Source organism: Sciurus carolinensis, chromosome 8 (genome assembly GCF_902686445.1).
Source record: "Sciurus carolinensis chromosome 8, mSciCar1.2, whole genome shotgun sequence".
NCBI lineage: Eukaryota > Metazoa > Chordata > Mammalia > Rodentia > Sciuridae > Sciurus > Sciurus carolinensis.
Genome location: NC_062220.1, coordinates 145440741 through 145466397, shown reverse-complemented (window position 1 = coordinate 145466397; position 25657 = coordinate 145440741). Strand labels below are relative to the sequence as shown.

General features: G+C 54.4%; 1 protein-coding gene across 2 annotated transcripts in view; it reads left to right on the top strand.

The window, feature by feature from the left end:
- Nucleotides 1-25657, top strand: part of Cux2 (cut like homeobox 2) — a 228041-nt gene that overhangs the window by 138327 nt on the left and 64057 nt on the right. For both annotated transcript variants that reach the window (XM_047562628.1, XM_047562627.1), the window contains exons 2-3: nt 3608-3718; nt 7158-7205. In XM_047562628.1, the coding sequence (XP_047418584.1) occupies nt 3608-3718; nt 7158-7205 (159 nt within the window). The remainder of the gene's footprint in view (nt 1-3607; nt 3719-7157; nt 7206-25657) is intronic.

Here is a 25657-nt window from a genome sequence, read left to right as displayed (position 1 = left end):
TCTGGGACCCACGGGGCCCTGTGGCTCCTGTGTGCTGAGGGTCCTGCGTGTGCCCCGCATGCCACTGGCAGCCAGACCCTGTCAGAGCTCAGGCCGCCCATCCAGCCGCAGAGTGCCTTCCTCCGTGTCGCTGCTTCTTCCTGCACACTCAGTCTGGGGTGTGGCCCGATTCCAGCTTCCTCTCCCTCTCTGCACATTGGCCCGAGCCTCAGCTGCATCTATCATCTGCTTCAAGCTCATTAAAATTATTTCTTTTTAGTTGCAAATGGGCTGTTTATGATGATCATTATTTGAATGGTCTGCGCTGGGCTCCGGGCTGTCTGTCTGCTGCTGATGGCCGGTTAATCAGATGAGTCTCCTCCCAGCCTGGGCCTGGCCCAAAGTCTGGGGCTGTGTTAATCACGGCTCCCCTCAGGCTGCGGGGCGGGGGGGCTGGCTGGATCATCGGAGGAGGGGCCCTGCTGGCTGGCCATGCTGGTTTGCACTTGTGTCTCTAAAACTCAACTTAAGACCAGGCCTGGTTTGTTTATAATAGAATATTTTTTTCTGTTCTATTGAAATAAATATAGTGCCATGAGCTTTTTGATGGTAAGTATGTTTATTTTGAAGACCTTTCTCAGTTCTGCCGCTGGCCCTCTTGCTTGGTTGATGTTCAGATGTTCATTTCTTGGGGTGGGCTGGGTGGGCTTTTCATGTCTTCATACAGAAAAACTTGGCAGCACTATCTGACTCCCATTTTTGCTTTTGTTTATTTGTTTCTGTTTTTTGTTTGCTTTTGGGGTCTGACCTGTAAAACCCAGAACTCTTGGAGTCACTGATCCAGTGAGGTGTTCAATGAGCTCTCAGTGCATCTAAGATTGCTGTATGCTGATGCTTACTGAACACTTGGAACTGAGTGTGACACTTACACATTTACATCACATCATGTAAGATAAGCCCCGAGCACCCCCAGCTAGTGGGAGGTGCAGCAGAAGAGCAGGGTGTCGAAGCCTGCCTTCTTGATCCTCCGAGGAGGTACTCCACACCTCAGTTACTAGAACTGATTTCCTAGCCCCTGCGTGAATCACCTTTCAGTCACGTGCACACGTGTCACGTGAGATGGTGTGTGTTCTCAGAGCATGGTGCCTGGTACCTCTAAGCACTCAATAAACGATAGCTGTGATTATTACTATTATTTACTATGATTATTGCTGTTGGTTTGTTTACCATAGAAATGTGGCAAAAACTCAGGATTGAACGGTGAACATAGATTTAGGCCAAGTTGAGGGAGAAGGTGGCCATCATGGTATCATCTACTCAAGGAGTGGCAGGGGAGCTGGGACCTGGGCAGGGGCTGCCGATGTCCCCCTGCCCATCAGAGCTGCAACCCCCAGCAGCCCTGGAGGCACAGGCAGAAGGAGACCGGCATGCTGGCTGGGTCGAGCAGTCCGGCAGCTGGGCTTACCTGCCCGGAGACCTCCTTTTAGAACCGAGTTTGGATGTGTGGAATAAGGAGTCTCAGTCCAGCTCTGCGGGCTACTGGGGTGTGGAGAGGCACGGTGGCCCCGAGATAAGAAGACAGTTCAGACCATGAGAGTCCAAAACCAAGAGAGGTAAATCCAGGTCCCAGTCTGGTTTTCCGGCAGCATTGTAAAAAATCACATCTTTGTCTTCAAAAGAAATGAGAGAAACCCGAGGAAAACCGCAATGAATGCTCTGCTGCCACTCAAATTGACCATGGTGCTCCGGTCCTTTCTCTCCTGCCAAGTGAGATTCCATCCACCTGGCTGCACCAACTGTTGGGTTTTGTCAACCTCGATCTCTTGTTACAAACGCAGATCTCTCCCCAGTCACTTGGTATTTTGGTTGTGGTCAGCTGGGCTTTCTTTATTGGAAAGCTACGATTAGTTTTCACTGATGATAAACAGAAGTCTCCTTTTTTTCTCATGACACCTTGTCTCCCCTGGCTGAGAATTCCACAGAGCTTCTGGCTGAAATTCGCCACTCAGATGTGCCCTGTGGTCCCGCAGGAGTTGGGTTCAGCACCTTGGAGAGCGCTGGCCCCAGCCTCTGTCCTAGCAGCTACTTCAGTCCCCCGGACTTTCAAAACCTTTAGCCTCACGATTCCCCACAGAGGCTAGACATTTCCCTATGAACAGAAATTCCTTCCTGAATTTCTCCAAAGGCTCTGAGGGCCAGAGACAGTTGGCCAGGTTTGGGACAACACATTTATGAAGCTGTGGTGAACTGCCATTGAGCAGATCCACCGACTCTCAGACATGATATAAGACAATTACTGTGCGTTTCGTCTCTTAGAGGGAAAAGGATTTGCAGTGGGTTAATAGTACTTTTATTTCATTATCTAATGGTAAAAGTGTTTCATTGTGTGTGCAAGATGAATGTGTATTAGCGATGACAAATGGGGTCTTTCAACACGGTGCCGGGCCTCATCATACATATGTTAGATTAAAGAGTTCACCCTGGAAATACACTCCCGCATCTGCGTGTGTGTTTTTAATAAATCTGATTGCAGAAATTTATTGCACCACCGGATTTAGGAAATTATGGAGCTTGATTGCTGCAAATATAATCGGGTGATATATACAGAAATGCTTCTCGAGTTATGGTCCAGAAAAAAGCCCATCTCGGGCTGGTGCCAGAAAGCAGCAGACCACATAAACAGAGCATTTCTTGAATTATGCAAATGAAACCCGTGACAACTCCTGGTGAATTGTGCTCCCCTGTGAAACTGCCACCATTAAAGTGAGGAAAGCTTGGAGAGGGCGATCAAATATACCTGTACAACCAGACATCATCTGTGACGGGCGGAGGGGCGGCCCCCCTCCCCGCCCTCGCCCTTGTCCTGTCTGGCACCTTCCTGGCACGCAGCAGACGAGGCGCCTCCCCGTCCGTCTCTGCTGGATCCAGGAGCCTTGGGTGAAATATGTCTTATACTCGTGGCGAACCTTAAATGATTTACTGGAGGGTACACAAAAGGTCAGCGTGCTTCTTATTGGCACCTTCATTTTTCCAAAATCTACTGAAATTAAAAAGCCATCTATATCTTAAGAGGCGTATTTATGAACCTTTAAGTGTAAGTAAGTCATAGTTGGAACAGTTCCCACCTCTGATATATGAAAGCTGTCGACAGCACTTTCTTACGCTATAATATGCCCATACAATATGCCGCACTTTACTATTTTGACACGGTTTGGAGATGTTTTCTACAGTTACTGACAAGCTTATGCCATCGCTCCTTTGGAAATATAAGAGGTGGGGCAGGAGGGTGGCAAGAGCTGGGGAACAGCTCCATCCAACTTTATGGGAGATTATTGATCTGGCCTGACTTCCAGTGAGCAGAAAAAGCTGTCCTGGGTGTATACGTGTAATATTATATATGTGTACATATGTATATATAATTTTTTGGTTGGATCCCCAGTTTTGTAAATTATTCATTTGTGCCAGGAATCAATATCTTGTCTTTACTCAGTTTTGTAAGTTAGAAAAACTTGTTCGGGAACGCCGTTTTTGTACAGTGATTAAAAAGAGAAAATGGGGGGGAGGATCCTTTTCTTTCTCTCTTTTTTTAATTTTTTTTTTTTTATTTTTTATTTTTTTATTGTTCCAGAAGGAGCTGAATTCCGTCGCTTCCGAGCTGTCTGCGCGGCAGGAGGAGAGTGAACATTCTCATAAACATTTAATTGAACTCCGTCGGGAATTTAAGAAAAATGTACCTGAGGTACAGTATATTTGCTGTTATAGAATTAACTCAGTAGGAATGCAGATTTTTCTCTGTTCAAACTATATTTTGAAAACTGTAGACATAAGTGACTAACAAGAAAAGAAGCTAATTAGCCACAAAGAAAAACCACAGCCCTCAGTCTTCCTGTGGTTCTGGATACTGGGGTGCTCAGCCGCTGCCCAAAGTCAGGCCAACCGCTTCCCGCTGAAGCAGTCGCTGGGAGGACTGCGGGAAACATCCTCCGCCCCCGCTCTCAAGTCAAGGGCTTGACCTTGGTGGCAGAGACAGTCTGGCCAGAGCTCTTGAGTTTATTTTGCCTTTCTCTTGGAGCCTGGGAGATGGCAGCTCCGGACCCCATGCCATCTCTGGAGCGGTGCCCCCACCACCTGTAAAAGGACCCGTCCTCCCCACCTCCTCCCCGCAGTGACAGCCTCCAGTGTTCTTTTGTTCGGCTGCTGTGGGGTGGCCCAGAGGAAGAGCGGCCCCCAGCAATGGAAGCCACGTCCCCCACAAGGAATGGACGGGCACAGACATGTGTCTGTTCTTTGCAGGGGTGAACGTGAGAATCCTCATCCTTCCTCTATCAGCCCCCCTGTTGCTTCTCAAATTAAAAAAAAAAAATGATGGGAACAAACACAAATAGGAAAAATAAGGCCCTCTGACTCTCACAGTGACAGGGATGTGCACGTCAGAGCTGTTATGGAAGCAGACAGGCCAGCCCCAACCCCAGAACCCATGGCTTCTCCCTCCGGTCAGCAGAAGCCTAACATTCGAGCGCTCTTACCTGCCCAGGTGTGCTGGGTCCAGGGTAGGTCAGGGCGTGGCGTCAGGTGGTAGCCCTGAACCCCCAGGGGCTCCTGTTGCTGTCCTGCTGATGAGGCTGGAGCTGATGAGGCCCCGCCAGGCAGGCCATGTGGGCAGAGGGCTCGAGCCTGCGCTCGGCCTGGCCTCTTAGCTAGAGAACCTCTCACTCAGGCCACCGGTGTCATCGACTCTTCAAGGCAAGAGAGGGGACTGGGATTCAGGTATCTCTTGTCCATGTGCAAGCCCAGCAGGAATCTTAGGATTGAGGGCTGAGAGAGGATGGAAGAGAAGACACAAATCTCGGGTCCAAGAGTGTCTCCCAATCAGGCCTCAGAAGGGCCAAGTCAGGTCTTTGGCTTGACTCTGGGACCTGAGAAGCCCAAGGGATGCCAAGGTCCCCTCTCCCTTTTGAACAGCACATCTTGGTCTTCAAAATGATTTTCTCCTCAGATTGAGAGTAATCCAACTCTCCTGCCTCTGCCTCTGGGAAAGAGCTGACTCAACCCCAGACCCTCACAGCCCTGTACACAGTCACTCTTGTGCGCATGCTGTCTCTCCCTCTCACTCTTTCTCTCTCTTGTCCACTCAGACCCTCTGCCTCATCCTCTTTCCCCCAGTACAGGGTACTTGCCCTCATCACCATTCCCTACACCCCCTGTCCATGTGGGAGCCCCCAGGTGATGAGGGAAATCCAGGCCAGGTTTTAGGCCTCCAAGTTTGACTTACATAATTTTAATACTGCATAATTATGCAATTATGTAATTAGGAATAAGTTTCCACTCCTATTATAGTCACGGCTCTGAAAATTCTCATTTTTGGAACTCATCTCTCCTGATGGAAGAGTCGTGCCAAGTCTTATTTAAGAGCATCATCTGGCTGGTGCCAGCTCACCCGCTGCTCGTGCCTCTGCCCGGCTTCCCTCGGTTAAGCAGACCAGGCAGGGGGCTTCCAGAAAGTGTCGGCTTGGCCCAAAGCCCCCTCAGAGGCTCCCTCTGACAGCTCTCAGGTGTGACTTGAGTGGGTCGTCAGAAGAGCCTGTGTGGGGTTGGGCCTGGATTTTGACTCCTGCCATGCCACCCCTTGTTACGTAACCCTGAGCAGGCTGACCCCTCCTGGGCCCTGGGTCCCCTTCTGTAGATCAGGGGCCCGCACGGTGGCTTTAGAAGACCCTTCCGCCGCTGACATTCCTGAACTGCACCAGGAGGCTCCTGCCACGCGTGTTTTATTTGGCCTGTAAAGTCTTTGAACTTTATAGTAAGTTACCCATGTTCAGCTTCTCAGGTTTCACCTACAGTTTGGCTTCCCAGTGTCTTTGAGACTGGTAGATCTTGCAGCCTGGAGGCTATACACCATGTCACGGTCACCAGCCAGCACTGAGGCACTGCCACCCCTGTGAGATGGTGCCATGTTCTGCCACTTCCTGCCTGGCCTCAGTGAGCACTGGGTTCTTGACCATGACCTCGAGTCTCGTCACTTTGCCCTGCCGCCATTTAGCTGTGTCTGGGGCTCCTTGTGACCAGATGCTCTGGGCTCATGGGCACTCTTCATGTCTGACTAACGTCAGTGGATCAGCGGTCTGGAGAAGCCTGGGGCTACAGTCGGAGGGGCACCAGGACCCACGAGAGGCATCTGGTCTGGGGCAGAAGCAACACAACCTTATTTTCTTGATTAAGGGTTTTCCCTTTACCTGACCACAGGTGTTCTGCCCCCTCCTCCTTTCTGCCTCTCTCTCTCACCCCCTCCAACTCCCTTAGCTCCTCCTCCCACTGGACCTTCTTGTGACTGTGTCCAGGGGCGCAGGGCCCCCTGTGGGCCTCAGAGGAAACTGGAGCTTTCAGGGCTGAAATTGAGGGATGCCAAAGGCTTCTCTCTCGCACTCTGGGGGGAAGAGCTGTAGCAGTCCTCCAGGGAAACCTCTGGCTCTGCAAGGCTCAGTGTCACTTCAAAGGTCAGGAAACTCAGATCAGGAGTGGCCAGAGTGACCCTGTCCCCTGAGGACAGCCCGCTTCCCGAGTGTCCGCCAACATCCACGCAGCCCTTCTGAGGTTGGGACTGCAGGGGCCCCGCTGAGACCCCAGGAACTCACATTCACGTGCGGAAGGAGAGACAGGCACAAGAGGAGCATTCCAGGACAGAGTGCCTTCACGGGAAGGTCGCAAGTGGGAGACGGAGCCTGAAGAGTGGGTCCTTCAGGACCTCTGAGTGCTTCCTTGAAGGACAGGGTTTCCTGAAGGGACTTAGATGACCAGGCCTGAGTGGAGAAGCGGGGCCACCTCTCCCGCCCCCACTGCAGAGTGTCCATGATAACTTGCCGATTCTACAAGACCATTTGCATAAAAAACGTGTCTTGATCAAATACTTAAGGGAAATGCCACTTCCTTTCTGCCTCGTATAGAAATTTCCAATGTGCGTTATATTAAAGGCTCTGAAAAGTCCTGCCGAATAAAAACTTCCTGGATTTGATGCTTCCCAGTCTGATTTGGCTTAGCCTGGGTGTGTGTGTCTGTGTGTGTCCCTGTCCCTTAAGAAATCCCACAGGTCCCATGGAGCACTCTGGGGGCGCTAACCCTGGCAAGAGGGCCGGCCTGCCCACCTGGCGCCTTGGTGAACTCTCCACTGCTCTCTCTTTCAGGAAATCAGAGAGATGGTGGCTCCTGTATTGAAAAGCTTCCAAGCCGAGGTAAGACCCAAGGCCAAGGCTGCCAGAAAAGTACCCCACTCCCCTCCTTCCTTGCTGGAGTTGCTCGAGGAGCCAGCAGCCTCTGCAAGTTCTGGGGAAACTGCCCCACTCCCACCGGTGCCCCGTCCCAAGGGCTCACAGTAAGCGTGGGCTGTGCTCTGGATCATGGGGTTCTAAGCCTCCCTCGCCCTAGACTGCCCAGCCTCCCACTGGTTCTGCCACTTGTGGAATCTGTGATCTTGAGTGAATCCTTCACCTTCCAGACTTGGTTTCCCATATTTAAATTGGAGGTCCGTCCTAGGAGGCCCTTGTGTCCCCTCGGCATTCCATTCTGCTTTGATTCCCCAGGGCAACCTTGCAGATCAGCCTGCTCGGAAGTTCTTTCCGCCCGCCCTCTTGGAGGAAGGACTCCGCCTGCTCACGTTCTTTCCTCCAACCCATCAGGCCGTGTGTTTGGACAGCAGCTGAGCTGTCCTCAGTAGGTCATTCTCTGGACTTCCTGAAACCCTGCTGAGGAGTGTGGGCCTCCTCATTTCTCCCCGTTCCTTGACTCGTGGCCAGGACCCTGGCCTGGCTGGCACGGGAGGCAGGCCAGGGAAAGAATGGAGTCCCGCTGCTCTGACAGCAGCAGGGGCCACGTCGACACCATCCCATCCCGGGTGCCCCTCTCAGACTTCCCCGGGTCCAGGCAGGACCAGGTGGGCTCTCCTCTGAGTCCACCAGCAGGTGCATTTTAATTCGGTCGTCCACCAGGTGCCACCTGCGGCGTGACATACGCACCCAAGGCCACGTGAAAGTAAACGGTGACTGGATTTAGTCGGTGTCGCTGATTCCCGTGTTTTCAGCTCTTGGTTTTATTACCTAGTGGACTGATCTGCTTATTTATTTATAGGGCCATCCAGTGTTGATTCATGTGGCTGCGAGGTGCCTGGGCTTAGAGGGAAAGAAAACAAAAACGAAGACATGATGTTAGGAGTATTTTCCTGGCTTTGTGTTTTTAAAAAGACAGAGGTTCCTAGCTACCGACTCCCAGTCCCAGAAGGAGCCTCAGCACAGGCTCCCCAGGCAGCTGACCCTCCGCCAGCCCAAAGACAGGTATTGAGCTCTCTCAAAGACACCCTCACCTTCTCGGCAGTTCCCTTGTTTGAGCCTCAGTTGCCCTATCTTTAAGATGGGAATAGCCTCTATGGGTCTTTCTGTGTCATTCTGGGGATGGACTGAAATATAATGAAGAGAAAGGGGTTAATGTGACAACTGTCACTTGGGAAGTTTTGAGGGAGTGAAGAGCAGCCTAGGTTTGAATCCTCCTTCTGCTTCTGACTAGCTATGTGACCTTAAGTGAGTTACTTGACCTCTCTGTGTGTAAAATGTGTAATAATTATAGCTGCCTCATAAGGTCATCATTGAGGAAGACAAAGTTAATACCAAAACAGTGCTTAGAATGCTGCCTTGCAGGTTAAAATCTTGGGTAGTTATCATTGGCCTCCAGGCCGGGTTGATTTGAGCCCTGCTATAGCTGGGTTGGCACCCACCTCTTCCCTAACAAGCTTTTCAAGGTTTTTTTACCCAAAAGAAGGTGACTTTCTGCAAGCATAACTTAGGTTACCTTTTAAAGAGTAGAAAGAGTTGAACAGTAGGTGCAACCATGTTCAGAAGACCCACAAGCTGACCATGAAATGTACATGCAAATCATGCTCAGACAGGCCTGCTTTGAACCTCAGCCTTGCTCCTTAAAGTAGCTGTGTGGTCTCAGGGATATTCCTTAACCTCTCTGAACTTCAGCTTTCCTCCTCTGGCAAATGTAGCTGATGATAAGGATTCAAAGAACTGAGCTGCTCCCAGGCAGCCAGCGCAGAGTACAGAACACAGTTGGTGCTCAATAAATACTGGTGTGGGGGAGTCTCAGTGGAGCTGAAGGGGAAGACAAAGCAGAACGCTTGTTTCCAAAACCCATGTGGCGTCGCACAGTCACTGTTTTAATAGCTGGGCAGCTTCAAAGAACTTCGTTAATTTCCTTAAGAGGGCTTTCCATCGTCCCTTTAATGTGCCAAAAAGACTACATTTGTCTGGAGTTTTATTCCCGAAACCCGGCTTTCTTCATGATCTATCGACTAAGCCATTGTGCCTGCCTCGTCTCTCCCCAGGCCCGGGAGGAACTGCCGCCAGGGAAGGAAAGGTGCTAATAACCCGCCTCTTCCCGGCCGGAGCAGGCTGCTTGCACTGGGCTGCTTATGATCCAAATATGATCTTCATTTTAATTTTTTTAACAAGGACCCATCCTTATGCCCTTCCCTGGGCTGGAGCTGCGGATTCCCCCATGGGCATCAGTCACCTCCGGGAAGTATTCCCCGGGGCAAGCACTGTCCCGAGTCACATAAACTAGCCCATAAATGCCACCAGGACCTGGTGTATGCAGAACCTGGGCACCGTCTCATCTCGCATCCTGTACGTGTGCGGCCCGCGCTCTCTCTTGCTCGCTCTCTGCGCCTCTCTCTCTCTGTGCCGGGGGAGGGGTGGAAAGGAAGTGAATTTGCCCTGCTGTGAATCAAGGAGGATCTTTCTGCCTTGATTGCTTAAAGGACAATTCTGATTTCCCCTGCTCAGGGAAACAAAGACAGCCAGAGAAGGTGGCTTAATGGAGACAGCTTGAAATGGCCAAAGTTTGAATATCCTTGCGCACAGAGAAAAGAGCAAGACGAAAGCCCCGCTAATTACAAAAGTTGCTTTATGAAAGATAATTCAAAGCAATAATTTAGCAAACATAATCAAGTCGCACAGATGGGGCTGTTGATGGATGGATTGCAACATGCAATTAGCAGTTCTCGCAGTTACATATCATTAACCCTCCGAGCACAAAAATTATTTTCTCATTATTAGTTGAAAAGGTAAAATTAAGCTGACTAGACAGTAAAGGAACAAACTACAATTAATTACCTTCATTTATTACAGTCATTATTTTAAACTTATTTTTACTTGGAGAGAGAGATGAAAACATCTAAATTAAAAGTTTTGTTATGCTAAATCCGAGGTGAGACTTTTCCACTGAGCATGTGAACCAGCCCTGTCTGGGAAGACCCCAGGGCTCTGCCAGGAGGTTTTTCTCTGCCACCTCCTTTCACTGCCAAGGGGAGGTGGCCTCCTTGAAGGAAAACACTTTGGTTGTACTGGAACAGAGACGTTCACCTGGGCCTGATGGAAACAGCATCTAGGCTGACCTGGCCTCACCCACGGGCAGGCAGGAGAGTGAGGATGAGCCTGCCGTCCGAGCCCCACCCGGCAGTTCTGTGACCTCGGCAGTCACTCTGCACTGTGAGACACTGTCCTCTCAGCTGTAAACAGAGCGGCTCCTGGAGTTGCCCCAGAGTCGGTGAGATGCTGTGTCTCATGACGGGAGCCGCGAGCACTCCCAGCCCTGGTATGGGTTGCCCAGGGCCAAGAGTGTCCTCCTGCGCCCTCCTAGGGCCTGCGAGAGCTGGACAAGGCCACCATCTCGGAGCAGAGGGAAGGGAACAAGACCACCCCCAGGAGAGGCTGAGGCCGTAGGCGCCCTGCCACCGTTGACTCGCTTGACGAGCCTTTGCTGGGAGGCAGCATTCTGGGTCACAGCCCAGCGGTCCCGGACCCCTGTGGGCGTTACGGACGCAGGAGTTTGGGTGATACCCACAGGACTTCCCAGAGAAGACGGGGCCCTTCTCCTTGGCCCGCTGCAGGGCCATGTGTGCAGCACCACCATGAGGCCTGTGGAGCATCCACAGGCAGTGAGACCCTGTCCCTGCCCTCAAAGGACATCCCTGGAGCTGAGTCCCTGTGATTGAAACTGTGGCCATCGGTCCTCTCCGCAGCCCCTGAGGCCTGGTGCTCCTCCAGAGCTCCGACCTGTTGGCTGGACTCACCTTCACCCTCCAGCCCCACGGTGGGCGCAGCGATGTTCCCGCCCTGCGCACAGCTGTGTGTGCCTGGACTCCCCCTCCAGACCCAGAGTCAGGCCGCCATCCTCGGGGCCTGGGCCACCCTGACCAGTAGTGCGTGGTGGAAGTGGCACAGTGCCAGACTGAGTGCCTTGCCTCTGGCAGCTCTGCCCTCTGCCTCTTCAAGCCTGGCCTTCACGTAAGGAGTGAGAGGCCAGTCCACGCACAGACGCCCTGACCCAGTCCCCACTGGGGGACAGGGACCAGGAGCCACGCTGACACCCTGTGCTGTGGAACTGTCACCACCTGGGCATCCGGAGGACAGCCGCACAGCTGAGCCGGGTCCTGCAGAACTGAGAAAACACAACGGGTTGTTCTGAGCTGCTCTGTTGGGGGTGCTTGGTCACCCGCAGGAGATCAGCAGCCCCCTGTCTGCAAAGGGCAGCTCTCCCCTCCCACACCACCACCTCCACCCCCGCGCCCCCTCAGCCTTTTGGCAGGTTTTGGCCCCATCAAGAATGTTCTCCAGTGCCAGGTCCCTAGTCCTCTGCGTTGAGAGACTACAGGCTTCTCTCCCCCGGCTCCGAGGGACAGTGACGTGCCATCAGGGAGCCATCACTGCTCAGGCCCGGCCTTGCCCCCAGATGCCTAGCTGCCTCCTGGGACCCAGGTGAGGAGCACCAAGGTCCCGCGGCTCTCGGGGACCCCGTCTTATGGGGTGGGTGCAGCTTTGAGCTCCCGCAGCCTGAAGGAGGCAAGGGCGGAGGACCAAGAGATGGCGTCTCCCACCTCCGGGGCGGGTTGGGCGAGTGTGACGCCCAGTGGCCAATCTGCCAGCTCCAGCCTGAGTGGATGTGACCAGCAAATGGCTCAGTCGTTGGCAGATGAGCTGGCCTTGGTCGAGTCCATGCTCTGCTGTGCCCGCTGCAGTGGTGGTGGCCCTTGGCTGGCCAGAGTCACGGGCTCCAGGGGCGCCAGGTTGAAGAGGTGAGGTCTCATGACCTGCCCTGGTCTGCGTGTTCCAGACCCTTCCCTGCAGCAGTCTGCCTGGCCCACGTCCACCTGCCAGATCCTGGCAGTCGATCAGACCTGGCCAGACGGACAGGTGGCCAAACAAGCGAACCCCAGGGTGCTGATGTGCCAACTCCTAATGGGCATCACAGACCCTGGAGTCACCCACTGGTGTCCCTTCCTCAGCAGCCATGCTCGGCACCTAGGGCAGACACTGCCCTAGAGAAGTGTCCAGAAGAGTTTGGGTTGCAGACCTACCGTGGGCCTCATGCCTGTTGTTGGTGTCTTTCTGGAGAAGTTCTGCGGCCATCCCTGATGAGGAAACCGGGGCCCAGGGAGGAGATGACCAGCGTCCATCAGTGCCAAGCCTGAGCCTGTGGCAGGGAGAGAACCGAGCAACGTGGGCATTGGGCCCAGAGGATGGAGAGAGCACTTAGCGGAAGTTCTCTGTCCTCGAGCCCGTCTGCTGCTCCCTCTGCCAGCAGCCTGAGCCTGGCTCCTTCCGTCCCACCTCAGGTGGTGGCACTTACTGCCCCCTTGCCCGGGACAGTCTTCCCTGTACCACCTGGTTAACAGAACTGGGAGGCCCTCCCTGACGGCCACCTCCCTCAAGCTCCGATTCCCTGCGTATCCAGCAAGCCAGGGTTAAGCCTCTGTCTAAGGTGATGAATACCAGTCGCTGGGGCTTGGGGCCACCTCAGGTCTTTGGGGCTGTGAGAGACTTCAGAGCAGAGGAGGGACGCGCTCTGACTCAGGTTGGACAGGATCACTCTGGTGGCTGATCAGGGGCATAGGCCCCCTCCCGAGCAGCGCCGGACCGTCCTGGGCCCCCTGCACCCCTGCTCCTCTGAGCGTCCTGGGGCCTCCTGCTCGTCCCTCCCAGACAGCAGTGGGTGGTGAAGTGGGGGCCTAACTAGGACAAGATCCCAGGGCATCTTCTTGTAGCCAGGCCACCTGAGCAGGGAGTGGAGAGCATCCTCAAAGCAGGATCACTCCAGCCTGAGGCCCGCAGCCCTGCAGGACACACCCTCGTTTGCCACCTGAACCCCTTCCCTCTGCCCCTGCCTATGGCTCTCCCACAGACAGTTGTTCCTCTCCAGCCGTCTTCGATGTCATCACCCTCATTCCCCAGCTGGTCTTTCTCTGGCGTTCACAGCACTGCTGTGACATTCCTTTGTGAGTGGGGTTCCCACATGAGGTCCTGACCAGCTGGTGGGGCTGGGGGAGAAACGGCTCTAGGAGCTGACCAGTGCTCCCCTGTCCCCTGGGAGGATGAGGAACAGGCAGGTGTCAACTCTGGAACCAGGTTGGCTGGGACTTCCATCCCACCTCGTCTACTTCCTAGCTGTGTGACCCTGGGCAAGTCACTTGACCTCTCTGATCCTCTGCTTCTTCTGCCTCTAAATGGATGTAGTGATAATGCCCACTTCATGGGGTCAGTGGAAGGGCTCAGCGAGGTGTTGCTTGAAAAGCCCACCACACGGAGAGCACTCTGGAGACAGCAGTTGTCCCTCCCAGCAGACAAGGGACTGGCCATACCTCCTTTGTTCCTCCTGTGAGCCTCCTGACGTGTCCTGCTCCCATCCATTTCCCAGCCCCCAGCCAAGTGGTAACTCAGGTGGGGACGCCAACCGGTGACATCTGTTGAGCACTCAGCAATGCTCTCATGCCGCCTCTTCTCAACAGGACGGGACATGCCAGTGTCATCCCTGCCATGGTCACGTAACGGGCTGCGAGGGAAGCCACTTGCCCACGCCCACCCGGCTCTTCCCTGGCAGAGCAGAGGGTGGGGGCTGCCAACCTCAGCCTGGAGGGGCGCACAGGCTGCTCAGGAACCCGGGGTGCAGGAGGAGCCGAGGACGTGCGCCTGGCTTAGGGTGCCGGGCTGGAGATGGACGGGCCGGCCGCTGCAGGGCTCGAGAGGACCTCACCCCTCGGCCAGGCTGGCGCCCCGCACTGTGTCTCTGCTGAGCAGGTCCCCAGGGAGGCCCACTGCATGCCGAGGTGGGACTCAGACCTGGCCTGGTCGCGTCGGAAGACAGACGGTGTTGCTCGCAAGTCTGCGCGCGCCCTCTTTTATGGAACCCAGGGCCTCATGTGCGCTTGGCAAGCGCCATCCCTCTGAACCACATCCCTGCCCCTGTGTCCCCCCTTTGGATGACACACTGGCTTGGATGGTGCGCATCTCCTGGGCTGCCCGTGACCACGTCTTGGCCTCCAGAGCCTGGCTGCCCGCTTGGGGTTAAGTCACAGGGAGCCTGAGCGACCTGAATTTGATACTGAGAACCACCAAAGCGTCACTGGACCTGCCACTCGATATCACAGCCAAATCAAGAGCCAGCAGCCGTCCTCTTTGCTTCAGTATCATATGCCTTATAAAGTAAATTATTAATGCTTTTTCCCCCCAGTTAAGCAGTTATTTGCAGTTGTTCCGGGTATTTCTCATTAGAAATAACATCATCTAAAGAACGATATTGATTGATTTTTTTAATCTTGGAATCATGGACGTGAACCACATATTTATATGACATTCCCTTTAACTAGAATTCTCATGCTTTATTTTTATATTATTGATCTTTTTGACACGAATTGCTTTTTGGCCTTGTGCGAGCGTTGTAAGCCTTCCGCCTGCAGAGGGATGGCCGGGCGGCGGGGAAGAGGGATCGCTGCAGCCGCGTGGCACTAACATCCCTGCGCATTTAACAGCAATTAGTCAGCGCTGACGCCAGGGCAGACTTTCGGTATGAAAATTTACAAGCCTTTTAATGGACTGCATTATGGAAGGCGAGTGGCAGGCGGTGGGGAGATAAGACCGCGGGCGCACATCCATCCTGCAGCCCGTGGCCCGCTTTTCCCGGCGTGCGCCCCTCTCCCGAGCGGGGCGCGGCTGCCACGGCAGCCTGGCGACTCCAGCAGGGTTGGAGCGGCTGCCCCGCGCCCACAGGCTCATCCATCAGTGGGTGGTGTTGAGCGCAGGCCGTGTGCCGTTCATGGCAAGACAGGGAGCAGAGTCCTGGTGCACCCGGCACCGTGGGGCAGCAGGGACACAGCCCAGAGTCACTCAGACCCGGGTGCACGTGGCAGCCCTGCCCCCAGGAGGTTCCTGGGTGAACCTCCGCTTCCCTGTCAGTGTGCCTCTGTGACTTCAGACACCCTCCCTCTTCTCTCTAGGACAGAATGTTCCAGACCCGCGTCCCCTGCTCCCTGTGGGCCAGGCTCGGGCTGCCTGGCTTCCTCTTCTGCCCACTCTGGTGCCCAGCAACGCAGTCTTATTGGGAAGTCAGCGGGGTGGCCGGGGGGCCAGGCAGGAACCCGGCTTCTCCCTCCAGCAGCTCCCCAGACACGCACAGCCCTGCTTCCTTCTCACTTCCATCAAGACCTTCAGTCAGCAACGTATATTTGGCACCTGCTGTATACCAGCACGGTGAGTGATCACCTGTGGGTGGCTTTCCTGTCCTCGGGGCGCTCACAACCCCACGGGAGAGACAGACAGACACCCAGACAGTGCCAAGGACAGTCGTGGCTGTGACTGTCACGTGGCCAGGGTGTGAGCCTGGGAAAGGCCAAACCGCCCACCCGTTCCCTCATTCCGACAGTATTTCTTGAGCTCCTGCTATGTGCAGAGCCTTTGCTGGGCACTGAGGGCAGAGAACAAGACAGACATGGCCCCGTCCTGGGGAGATTAGGAGACAGCAAGGGACGTGCACACAAGGTATCGGAGAGCAGTGTGGCACAGTGGTTAGGAGCAGGTGTCTGGAGCCAGACTTTCTGGCCACATAGCCAGAGAAGAGCCCAAACCAGGTCACTCCACTCCAGCCTCAGTCTCCCGTGCTGTAAAGTGGGTTCTCGCGTCATGCGTCTTACCATCGGGGCACGAGTGTGGACAGCAGTGTGACTGCCCAGCTGAAGAGGCTCACACTGCTGGGGCCCGGCTCTCAGGCCGCAGTGGCCAGCGCTCTTGGCCAGGTGTGAGGCTCCGGCGTCAGGAGCTTCAGACTTCTGCGGGTGATTCTAACGTTGGGGAACTTTCGCCCAAAACCCATCCAGCAGGGGAGACAGGTGGAGGGAACAGCCCTGGCCTGCAGCATGTGTCCGTTTCCATGGTGCAGACACCCCCACGGTGGCCAGTTCCAACGTGATGTCACTGCCCTGCATTCGGGAATGACGTGCAGTCCACCGGGTAGTGTGTTCCCCACAGACGCAGGCACAGGTGACCTCACAGGGGCGAGTCGAAGGTAGTCTGACGGCCAGGGAGTGACGGGTCTTCCGTGGGTGTCACCTCTTCCTTTCCTCTCCTCTTTCAACTTTTTTTATGTGGGAAACGCGCGTGACCGCTTACCACCTTCTCCGCGTGTGAGCGTACAGATCTGTAGCATTAAACGCGTTCACATTGCTGTGCCACTGTCACCCGCCTCGTCGCCAGGGCCCTCTGCACCTTGCAGACCTGGAACTCTGAGCGCATTCAGCATTAGTGCCCCGTCCCCTCCCTGGCCCCGGCGGCCCCCATCCCACTTCAGTCGCTACGACTCTGCCCCGCTGGGTGCCTCACGTTATTACTCTTCTTTGTTTACATATTTATTTTCTGCAGTGATGGGGATTAAGCCCAGGACTTAGCAGGTGCTGGGCCCGCGCTCCGCCACTGAGCTTCACCCAGTCCTGGGCATTTATTTTGATACAGGGTCTCGCTCAGTTGCCCAGGCTGGCCTCAAACCTGTGAGCCTCCTGCCTCGGCTCTCAAGTAGCTGGGATTACAGGTTTGGGCCACCGTACCCAGCTGTTGGACCTTTATGTGTAATATCGTTTGTTTTATTTTGAGTTTAATAGGATTTAATTTTTAGTAAATAGCTCTGTTTTATAACCAGCTTACAAAACCTGTGAGAATTTGAAAATCAGTTTTGGCAAACCACTACATGTCAGCCCCTAGCACACCTGTCATCAGGTGAGAACAGGTGCAGATGGCAGACCTTAGGTCAGAGGTCAGCAGGTGAGGCCCATGGGCCAAAGTCTGTTTTATTTGTAATAATTATTTTACTTATTTATTTTTATGTGGTGCTGAGGATTGAACCCAGTGATTCACAGTGCTAGGCAAGCGCGCTCCGCCACTGAGCTACAGCCCCAGCCCCCAAAGTCTGTGTTTATAAATAAAGTTTTATTGGAAAGCAGCCACACCCATCTGCGTACACATCTTCCAGGCTCTTTCCCCACCACGTTGGAGTCGATTATTACAGCAGGACCTGTGTGGCCCCAAAGCCGAGAGGATTTTATGATCCGGCCCCTTACCGGGAACATCTACTGGCCCTGCTTTTAGCTGTGCTCCAGGGGTGCAAGAGAGTCAGTCACCTTCTCCATCCCTCCATCCGTCCATCCATCCATCTGCTCAGCAGATGTGTGCAGACACCGTTGCAGGCTCAGGAACCCAGGAGACAGCCCCTCCCAGAGCTGGCCACCTCCTAGCTCACACGGCAAGGAAACAGCCACCCACTGCCGCAGAGCTGTTCCAGGCAACTCCATGGGGCAGTCAGGGAGGGCCTCCTGGAGGAAGCGACCTGTAGCAGGTGGGAACAGCGTAGCCACAGGCAAGGCAGAACCTCCTGCTGAGGCCAGGGGCTCACAGGCCCACAAGCCCAGGGCTCTTCCCTGCACCCCAGCTTCCGGTATCCCCAGATCCGCTCTGCCAAACACAGCAGCACTGTGGGCCAGGCTCCCCCGCCTGAGGGCCCCCAGGGCCTCCCCGCCCTCAGAGGCCATCCCACCCCTCTCCGTCCTGCTCCTGCCCTGGAACCCACACGGCAGCACACTTCCTCCCTGAGGTTAAAGACTCCTGCCCTGTAATAAAATCATTCTCGGCACAGGCACAGATTATTCTAGATAACCCTAGATTGAGGAGACTGTGTTTCCCTTACAAAGGGGAAACAGAGAGAGGTTGAGACCCCGTTTCCATAGCTGAGAGGCGGGAGCTGAGTTCTGAACCGGTGTGTCTGAACGCATCAGCCTGGGCCGTCCCTGCCAGCGGCCTCAGCAGTCGGGCTAATGATGGGTGCGCCGGTCTGCTCGGCTCCACACGGCCACTCAGGCCCAGCGGCGCCCACTTCTGGCTCTGCCCCTCCCTGCCTCCCGAGTCCCCTTCACTTAACTGACACGTGGGGTAAGAGGCAAACAGGGTGGATCTCAGGGCCACTTTCTCAAGGACCAGTCCTTGAAATGGCCACATCATATCCTTCCGTGTCCCCTGGGCCAGAACTCTATAACAAAGCCACACCTAGTTCCAAAGGTGTGGTCTAGCGCAGCGAGCCCACCAGGGGAAGGAAACCAGAGTTGGGTTAGCCCAGAACCTTCTCTGCCGCACTGTGCCCCCCCCACCCCCGGGACAAACACCTCACGAGCTGTTGGAGAAAACGTTGGGTGGACCGGAGTGGCACTCGAGGGGCTCGCCAGGTCCAGGGGCAGCAATGCAGAGCAGGGATGTGCTTCAACAACTCAGCAGATGTCGCAGTGCCTGCTGTGCGTCCAGTTGTGTGCCAAGCCAGCCAGGGAGAGAGACAAGCCCTGTTCAGCAAGGAGGCCGAGCCACCATTGGGAGCCCAGTCAAGATCCACTAGGAAAAACAGATGTGCAGTGGAAGCAAGCTGTCCTGGGTATGCCAGGAGAGAGTGGTCGATTTTAGGCAGGCAATCCAGGAGGACTTCCTAGAAAAGGCGAGGTCCTAGTTGAGATCAGGGAGATATGGGTGGGATGGAGCCTGAGGTCAGAGTGAGGCTGGAAGAGCTCAGGCAGACCTGGATTGGAGCCCCAGTTTGATCCCTGGATGGATGATCTTGGCCAAGTCCCATCCAAGCCTCGGTTTCCTCGTCAGTGAAGAGATACCCAGGTGTAGGTTAATCTCGAGAACAAAATGAGAACAGTGCAGGTGCCGCGCTAGGCACCTAGAAGCTTAAAATGAGTCACTCGCTGTTCCTGCGGCGGGGGGCTGAGGTCAGGTGAGGGAACAGCTTGGGTCCTGAGCAGGAAGGCGGGCAGCAGAGTGTGATGTGTTGGTGCCGGAGGAGCTGGCTTCGGGAGAGCTTGGGGTCCAGCTGGAGCCCTCTAGGAACCCAGGGGGCCTGGCTGCACCCCGGCTCTGCTCACTGGCAGCTGGACCTCAAACACATCCCCTCCACTCCCTGAGTCTCAAGGTCCCCATCTGGAAAAAGGGGTAATACTCGTCCCTCTGTGAGAGGGCTGTTGTCGGGGGCTCTGAGACAGTAAGTGCCCAGTCACCAGCTGGTCCTGCTTACCAGCAGCTGTGCTTGCTGCTGGGGGAACAAACGCTGGCTACCGGGAGGGCTGGTGCTGGGTGGCAGGCTTCTCTGGCACCTGCAGGTAGGATGGTGACCTTGATGGTCACTGTGACCAGAGGTGCACCACTGCACACAGGCTTGCTTGTGAGCTCCTCAAGAATTATCTGTCATCGTCATGCCCCCAGGATGACCTTGTGTGTGGCAGAGGTGAGCGAGCCAAGGCTCAAAGGGCAGCAGCTAGGAGGCAGGGTGAGTCGAGAGGCCTCAGCTTACACAGAGGCAGATCCACCTGCCAGGTGGGCAGTTTGGCTTGGGCCTCACAGAGGCCTTGGGACTAGAACCACAGCCACAACATGACTGGCACTGGTTTAAGAGAAAGACCCAAGAGTCTGTTTTGAGTTGTGAACATGGTGTGTCACCTGAGTCCCACCTCAGAAACCGCAGCTTCCAGTTGCTTGGTGGTCCTGTGCTTTGGTATCCTTTTCTATCACAACTGCAAAAAATAACCGTCTAAGTCCCAGGGCCTCCTTAATGCAGCAAAAGCTCCCCAGCATCCAGGCTGAGGAAGGGTTATTGTGTTGTCCCTCATTACCTGCCAGCGTGACCCTGCATCCTGGACAGAGCTGTGGTGCCAGGCTTCTGAGCCTTTGCACACTCTGTTCCCTTCCCTCAGAATGCTGTGCCTCCCCTGAAGCTCCTGGCACATCCCCATGTGTCCTCAAGGCTTCTCCCAGACGTGGCCTCAGCTATGAGACTGCAACCTGTTCCTCGCCTTCGCCTCCTGAATTACAGGCCTTTCTGCCCTCCCCAAGCCACGCTCAGGGCACAGGCGCGTGGGCTGGGGACATCCTGCCTCTCTTGAAAACAGCTCTGGCGCCACAGAATCCAGCCCCTCTGGAAAGCAATCCAGATTAATTTGCCCAGCGCCCTTGCCAGCAGCCCCCAGAGCTCTCCAAGGCTGACAGCACTCAGATGCTGCTCTGATTGACACCCTCCAGGAACTTGAAGCACTGCGTGGAATGCAGTCCAGACCCCTGAGTGCCCCTCCAAGGCCTTCTGCTGTCCAACCTGCCCTGCCCACGCCCTTCCCTACTTTCGCCCTTTCTTGGAAGCTTTCTCCCCGCCACCTGCACCTCAGGGCCTTTGCACCTGCTCTTTCTTCTGCTGATCTCCACTTCCCACTAAATGCAGGCCTCTCAGCCTCTTCCCCAGCCTCTCTACCAGCTGGCCTCTACCCACCAGACACCAGCGGCACCCTCCCTCAAGACAGCAAGTAGTATCTCCAGGCCTTGGTAGACATGACCCAGGGGGCGGAATTGTCTGGAACCAGTGACCTAACACCTACACACCCTGAGCTCTGGTCAAATGTTGTTTCTCATGGAAGGCCTTCATGACCTCCCAAAGCCAATCAGCCCTCCCGGTATGCCACTCCATGGACCCTTCTCCGTGCTCAGCACAGTTTGCGGTTATTTAGCTGTTTGCCTAATTATTCAAATAGTGCTCACCCCCCACCTTCACAAAGGAAGGATGGTGCACTTTGTAGACTGTTGTATTCCCTAGGTCCACGTGGTGCCTGACACAATAGGTGCTGAATAAATATTTATTAAATGAATATTGACACATCATAATGTTGGCAAATGCTGCTCTGGCTATTCCTGGGCTCCAGCAGCTTCCGCGTGCTTTGTGGATACCAAGTCATCATTCCCCATGACCAGCCTAAAAGGTTAGATAGTGTTAATGTTGACATTTTACAGACAAGAGGAAGAGGCCCAGAGAAGTTAGGTAACTTGCCCAAGGTCACACAGATGTTTCTAAGTGGCCAAGACAAGATTTGAACCCAGGTAGTCTGGCACCAGAATCTTGGCCCTTAGTTATTATTTATTAAGTACCTACTGTGTGCCAAGCCTGGGGATACAGCAGGAACAAGTACTGGACCCTGGGTTTTACATACGTATACATGGGTACGTATAGTACACGTACATGCACATGCAAACCCCGTTCAGGTCAGAGAAGTGGTCACAGGAGCACAGATAGTCACATCACGAGAAGGTCACATGGCCGGCTGAGCAGAGTGCCTCTCCTTATTCCAGGCCTGCCTGCTTCCTGCTACACCCCGTGTCCACAGGGTAGGGACACTCTGACAGTTTAACCAGTCAATTATAATAATATTTTTCTCTCCAAATGTTTAAAAGAAAAAAAAAAGTTGGCTTGCTAAGGTATAATCATGGCTCAGAGGCCAGCCTGACATTAGTTATTAATTAGGCCATTATGCATTCCACAGTGATAATTGCTTTGCTGCAGAGTCACCAAGCATGAAACGGACCCCGCGCAGGAGTGTAATCTATCAATCTGAGAAGCTGCAGGCCGGTTGCCTTCTCTCACCTTGAGCCGGGTGGACGCCTTAGTGGGAAACAAAACGAAATTAATGATACGTCGCTAGGCAGTCGCAAGCCCATCCCTCCCTAGTCCCGGCCCTGGGAGGACTTCCTGCTCGGCCACAGGGACAGTGTTTAAGTAGTGTATCAGCGGAAGTGGCCGTTGCTCTGGTCCACCCGGGGGGAGGCTTTTCATCTCCCTCCCTCTCCTCCACCTGGTCACGCAGGGAGAAGCTCTTCCTCTTCATCTCTGCGCTGCCTGTTGCTTGGGCAGTGGGCAGGCCGGGAGTGGCTGCTGCAAGGCAGCCCAGGTCCAGGGGCAACTGCAGCCTCCACCAGGGTTCCATCCCTGTCCTTGGTGGACCTGGGGAGACCCCGACGCACATCCTGGGGGCTTCTGAGTGGGAGGTGTGAGTAGCGAGGGCAGCTGGAGGTCGATCTTACCAGAAAACTCGGGCGCAAGAAATAAAGATGTACCCCGTGAGCTCCCAGAGAACCCCTGGGCGCATCAGCCGCGGCATGTGTTGCTGGGCTGGCTCCTCAGGGCAGCCCTGAGAGGGAAGCGCTGGTGTTGGGCCATTTCACGGGGGACACACAGGCAAGGTGAGGTGACGTGTTCCACAGTGAGAGCAGCTGGGATTTGGACCCAAGTTCACACTACAGCTCTTTCCTCTGACTCCAGCCTGACAGCTGCAGAAGCACAGCTGGGCTTCCAAGAGGCCTGATCAGCAACCAAGAGAAGAGTCCAGAACCCGGCAGGGAAGGTCCCTCGTGCAACCTCCCTAGGCCAGAGGAAGGTGCTGCCAAGAAGGCCACCTCAGTTTCCAGTCCACCCCACAGTCACTCGCTATACCAGGAGCACCTAAATCGACCAGTTCCAGTTCAAACGAGAAAATGAACATCCTGCTCAGTGGACAGCACGGTGGCCCCGTGCAGGCAGCGGCGTCAGGAAGGTGCCTGGCCCAAGCGTGCGGCCAGGCTGCTCCCAGGGCAAGAGGGAGGATCACAGCGGCAGCCCGCCCTCGGCCCCGTCAGCCTCACAATGATTTCGTCTGCCTGGCATAGAAGCTTCTCTAAAATTGGACACAGATGCAGATGCGCGCAGACGAGTCCCTTCTACCCGCGGCTGGTCCCGCCCCCAGCCCTCGGGCTTCACTGGCTGGGCTCCACTCGCTGGGCTCGCCTGCGCGCTTCCTGAAGGCATTTGGCATCTGGCTCCCTGGGAGCGTTTGAGTGATTCTCAGCAAATGGAGATGGTAGACAGGTGTCTGTTTCAGGGTCTAGAGAGCTCCAGAAGTGTGCAGGCATCAGCCAGGCCTACGTCAAGGTCAGGAGGAGCCAGTAGGACCGGGTGTGGCTGGGGCAGAGCACGCACTTGGCATGCACAAGCCCAGGGCCCCAAAAACAAAAACGGAAGGAGGTCAGGGGGAGGTTGCGTCTGGTTCTGCCAGTAGAGCGGTTTCTCATGCCTTCTCGTTTCATCCTGTTTTAGTCAGCTTCCCTCACTGGGTCCAAAGTAACTGGCAAGAACAATTTTGAGGGAGAAAAGTTTAATTTGGCACACAGTTTCAGAGATGCAGTCCATGGTCAGCCAACTGCATGGCTGTGGACCCAGGTGAAGCCAGACATCATGTTGCAAGGGTGTGGAGGAAGGAAGCAGCTCAGGACATGGAGAGAGCTCTCTGCTCACCAGGGACAAAATTTATGCCCAAAGTCACACCTCCAGTAATCTACTTCCTCCAGCCACACCCACCTGCCTGCAGTCACCACCCGGCTAGCCGCACCAGTGGATTAATCCATTGTTCAGTTATAGTGCTCAGTCTAGTCATTCCACCTCTGAACACGTTCGTATCGTCTCATTCAGGAACTTTTGGGGCACATCACATATCTAAAGCATGACAGACCTTCCACATGGTTTGCTTGCACCAAGACTACACACACACACACACACACACACACACACACACACACACTCTGTGAAAGAGGAGTGTAAACCACTCCAATGGCTCCAAACAAGATGTCAGCCAAGGCGGGATGAAGACTTCCCACATTGGCCCAGTCCCATGGGTCATCCAGTCCTGTTCTTGTCTCTGACTAGACCCTTGGGGGACTTTAGGAGCAGAGACACTGGTCACCAGAACTTGGACTGGTCAGCTTCCCTGGACCACCCCTTCCTGTTGAGCTCTACCCTGAAATGTTTCCGGCACTTCAGGGAACTCAACCTCGGGCTGCGCGACCCTCAGGAAGTGCATCTTGTGAGCCAGCGCCCTGCAGAGGGAGGGAGGGAGGGAGGGCTCGCACATCTCTGCCCTGAGTTCCCTCTTCCGCACTGCACTGCACTGCACTGCACGGTGGGGTGATGTTTTGAGCAGTTGTGAGGAGACCACGTTTTCCGTTTGTGCTTCTTTGCTTGCAGGACGCAGGTACAGTCATCCGTCATTTCGGTAGGTGCCGATTGGGCTTGTGCCACATGCCAGATGCCGTTCTAGGCAGTGAACAAAATGCTCTGGCAGGGCACCACAGGTGGGTCACAGTGTCTCCTGCTGTTGGCTGAGGACCCACTCACTTTGACACAGGGCCAGCCTCCCTTCACTCATCATCGCATTTAACTTGGTCTAATCAGCACTGTTCTTAATCCCATTTCACAGAAGAAGACACTGAGAAAGACTGAGTGACTTCCCTTAAGCTCACAGAAAATCGTGGTGGAGCTGAGCCCAGGGAATAACCTTGAGCAGAGATTGACAGATGATAGCCCCTGGGCCAATTCCACAGCCTGCTGCCTGTCTTTATAATAAAGTTTTATTGGAACAGCCATATCCACTCATTGTCTCCTGCTGTTTAATGCTGCCAAGACAGAGTCAAGCAGTTGTGCAGAGACCATTGGTCTGGAAGGCTGGAAATATTTACTCTCTGGCCCTTCACATAAATGTTGCCAGTCCTTGCTCCAGATCAGATGTGCATATTGTGAATGATCAAATGTGACTCAGCCGGGCGCCACAGTACACAGTTGTAATCCCAGCAGCTCGGGAGGCTGAGGCAGGAGGATCAAAGCCAGCCTCAGCAAAGCAAGGCCCTAAGCAACCCAGTGAGACCCTTCTCTAAATAAAATACAAAATAGGACTGGGGACGGGCTCAGTGGTCAAGTGCCCCTGAGTTCAATCCCGGGTACCCCCCCCCAAAAAAAAATTGACTCAGATCATGTGTCTCTTCCTACGCTCTTCCTTTCTTCCCTCCTTTTCTTCCTTCCTCTCTTTATTATGGAAAAATCCAAACTCTTTTCCAGCACTGACCACGCATGTCCACTTCCTCATACCTCTGCGTTGTCACGCGGCAAACCCAGGTCAGTGTGTGATCTCCCTTGCAAATACCTCACTTAGTGTCTGTCTCTTTAAAAAATGCAAAGTAGGGAATCTCTTTTGAAACATAACCACGGTGTAAGTCTCTTGCCCCGTTTTTAACAGAGATTTCTTAATATCAAACACCCAGGCGCTGTTTCAGTGCCCCTGACTGGCTCATTGTTTTGGAAGTTTTGTGTTCATACCAGGACCAGGCAAGGTCCTCCCATGGTGGTTGGTTGATGTGTCTCTTAAGTATGGTGACCAACTGTCTCAGTTCGACCCTGGACCAAGGGGACTCTTGGGACTCAACAATGCCCATGCTGAGACCAGGAAGGTCCCAGGTAAACGGGGACAAGTAGACCATTGCCTTCTAATCTGTAAGCCGTGAGTGTGTTCACGCACCGTCGGCGTGTCTGTGAAAGTAACTGGCGTCCTTCCCCTAGCACAGTTGATGGGACCAGAACTGACTCTGGTCTCAAGCTGAGCAAGGTCATGCGTCGTGCCAGGTGACCTTAAACTGGTTGGCTTTGGTCCCTCAGGGTT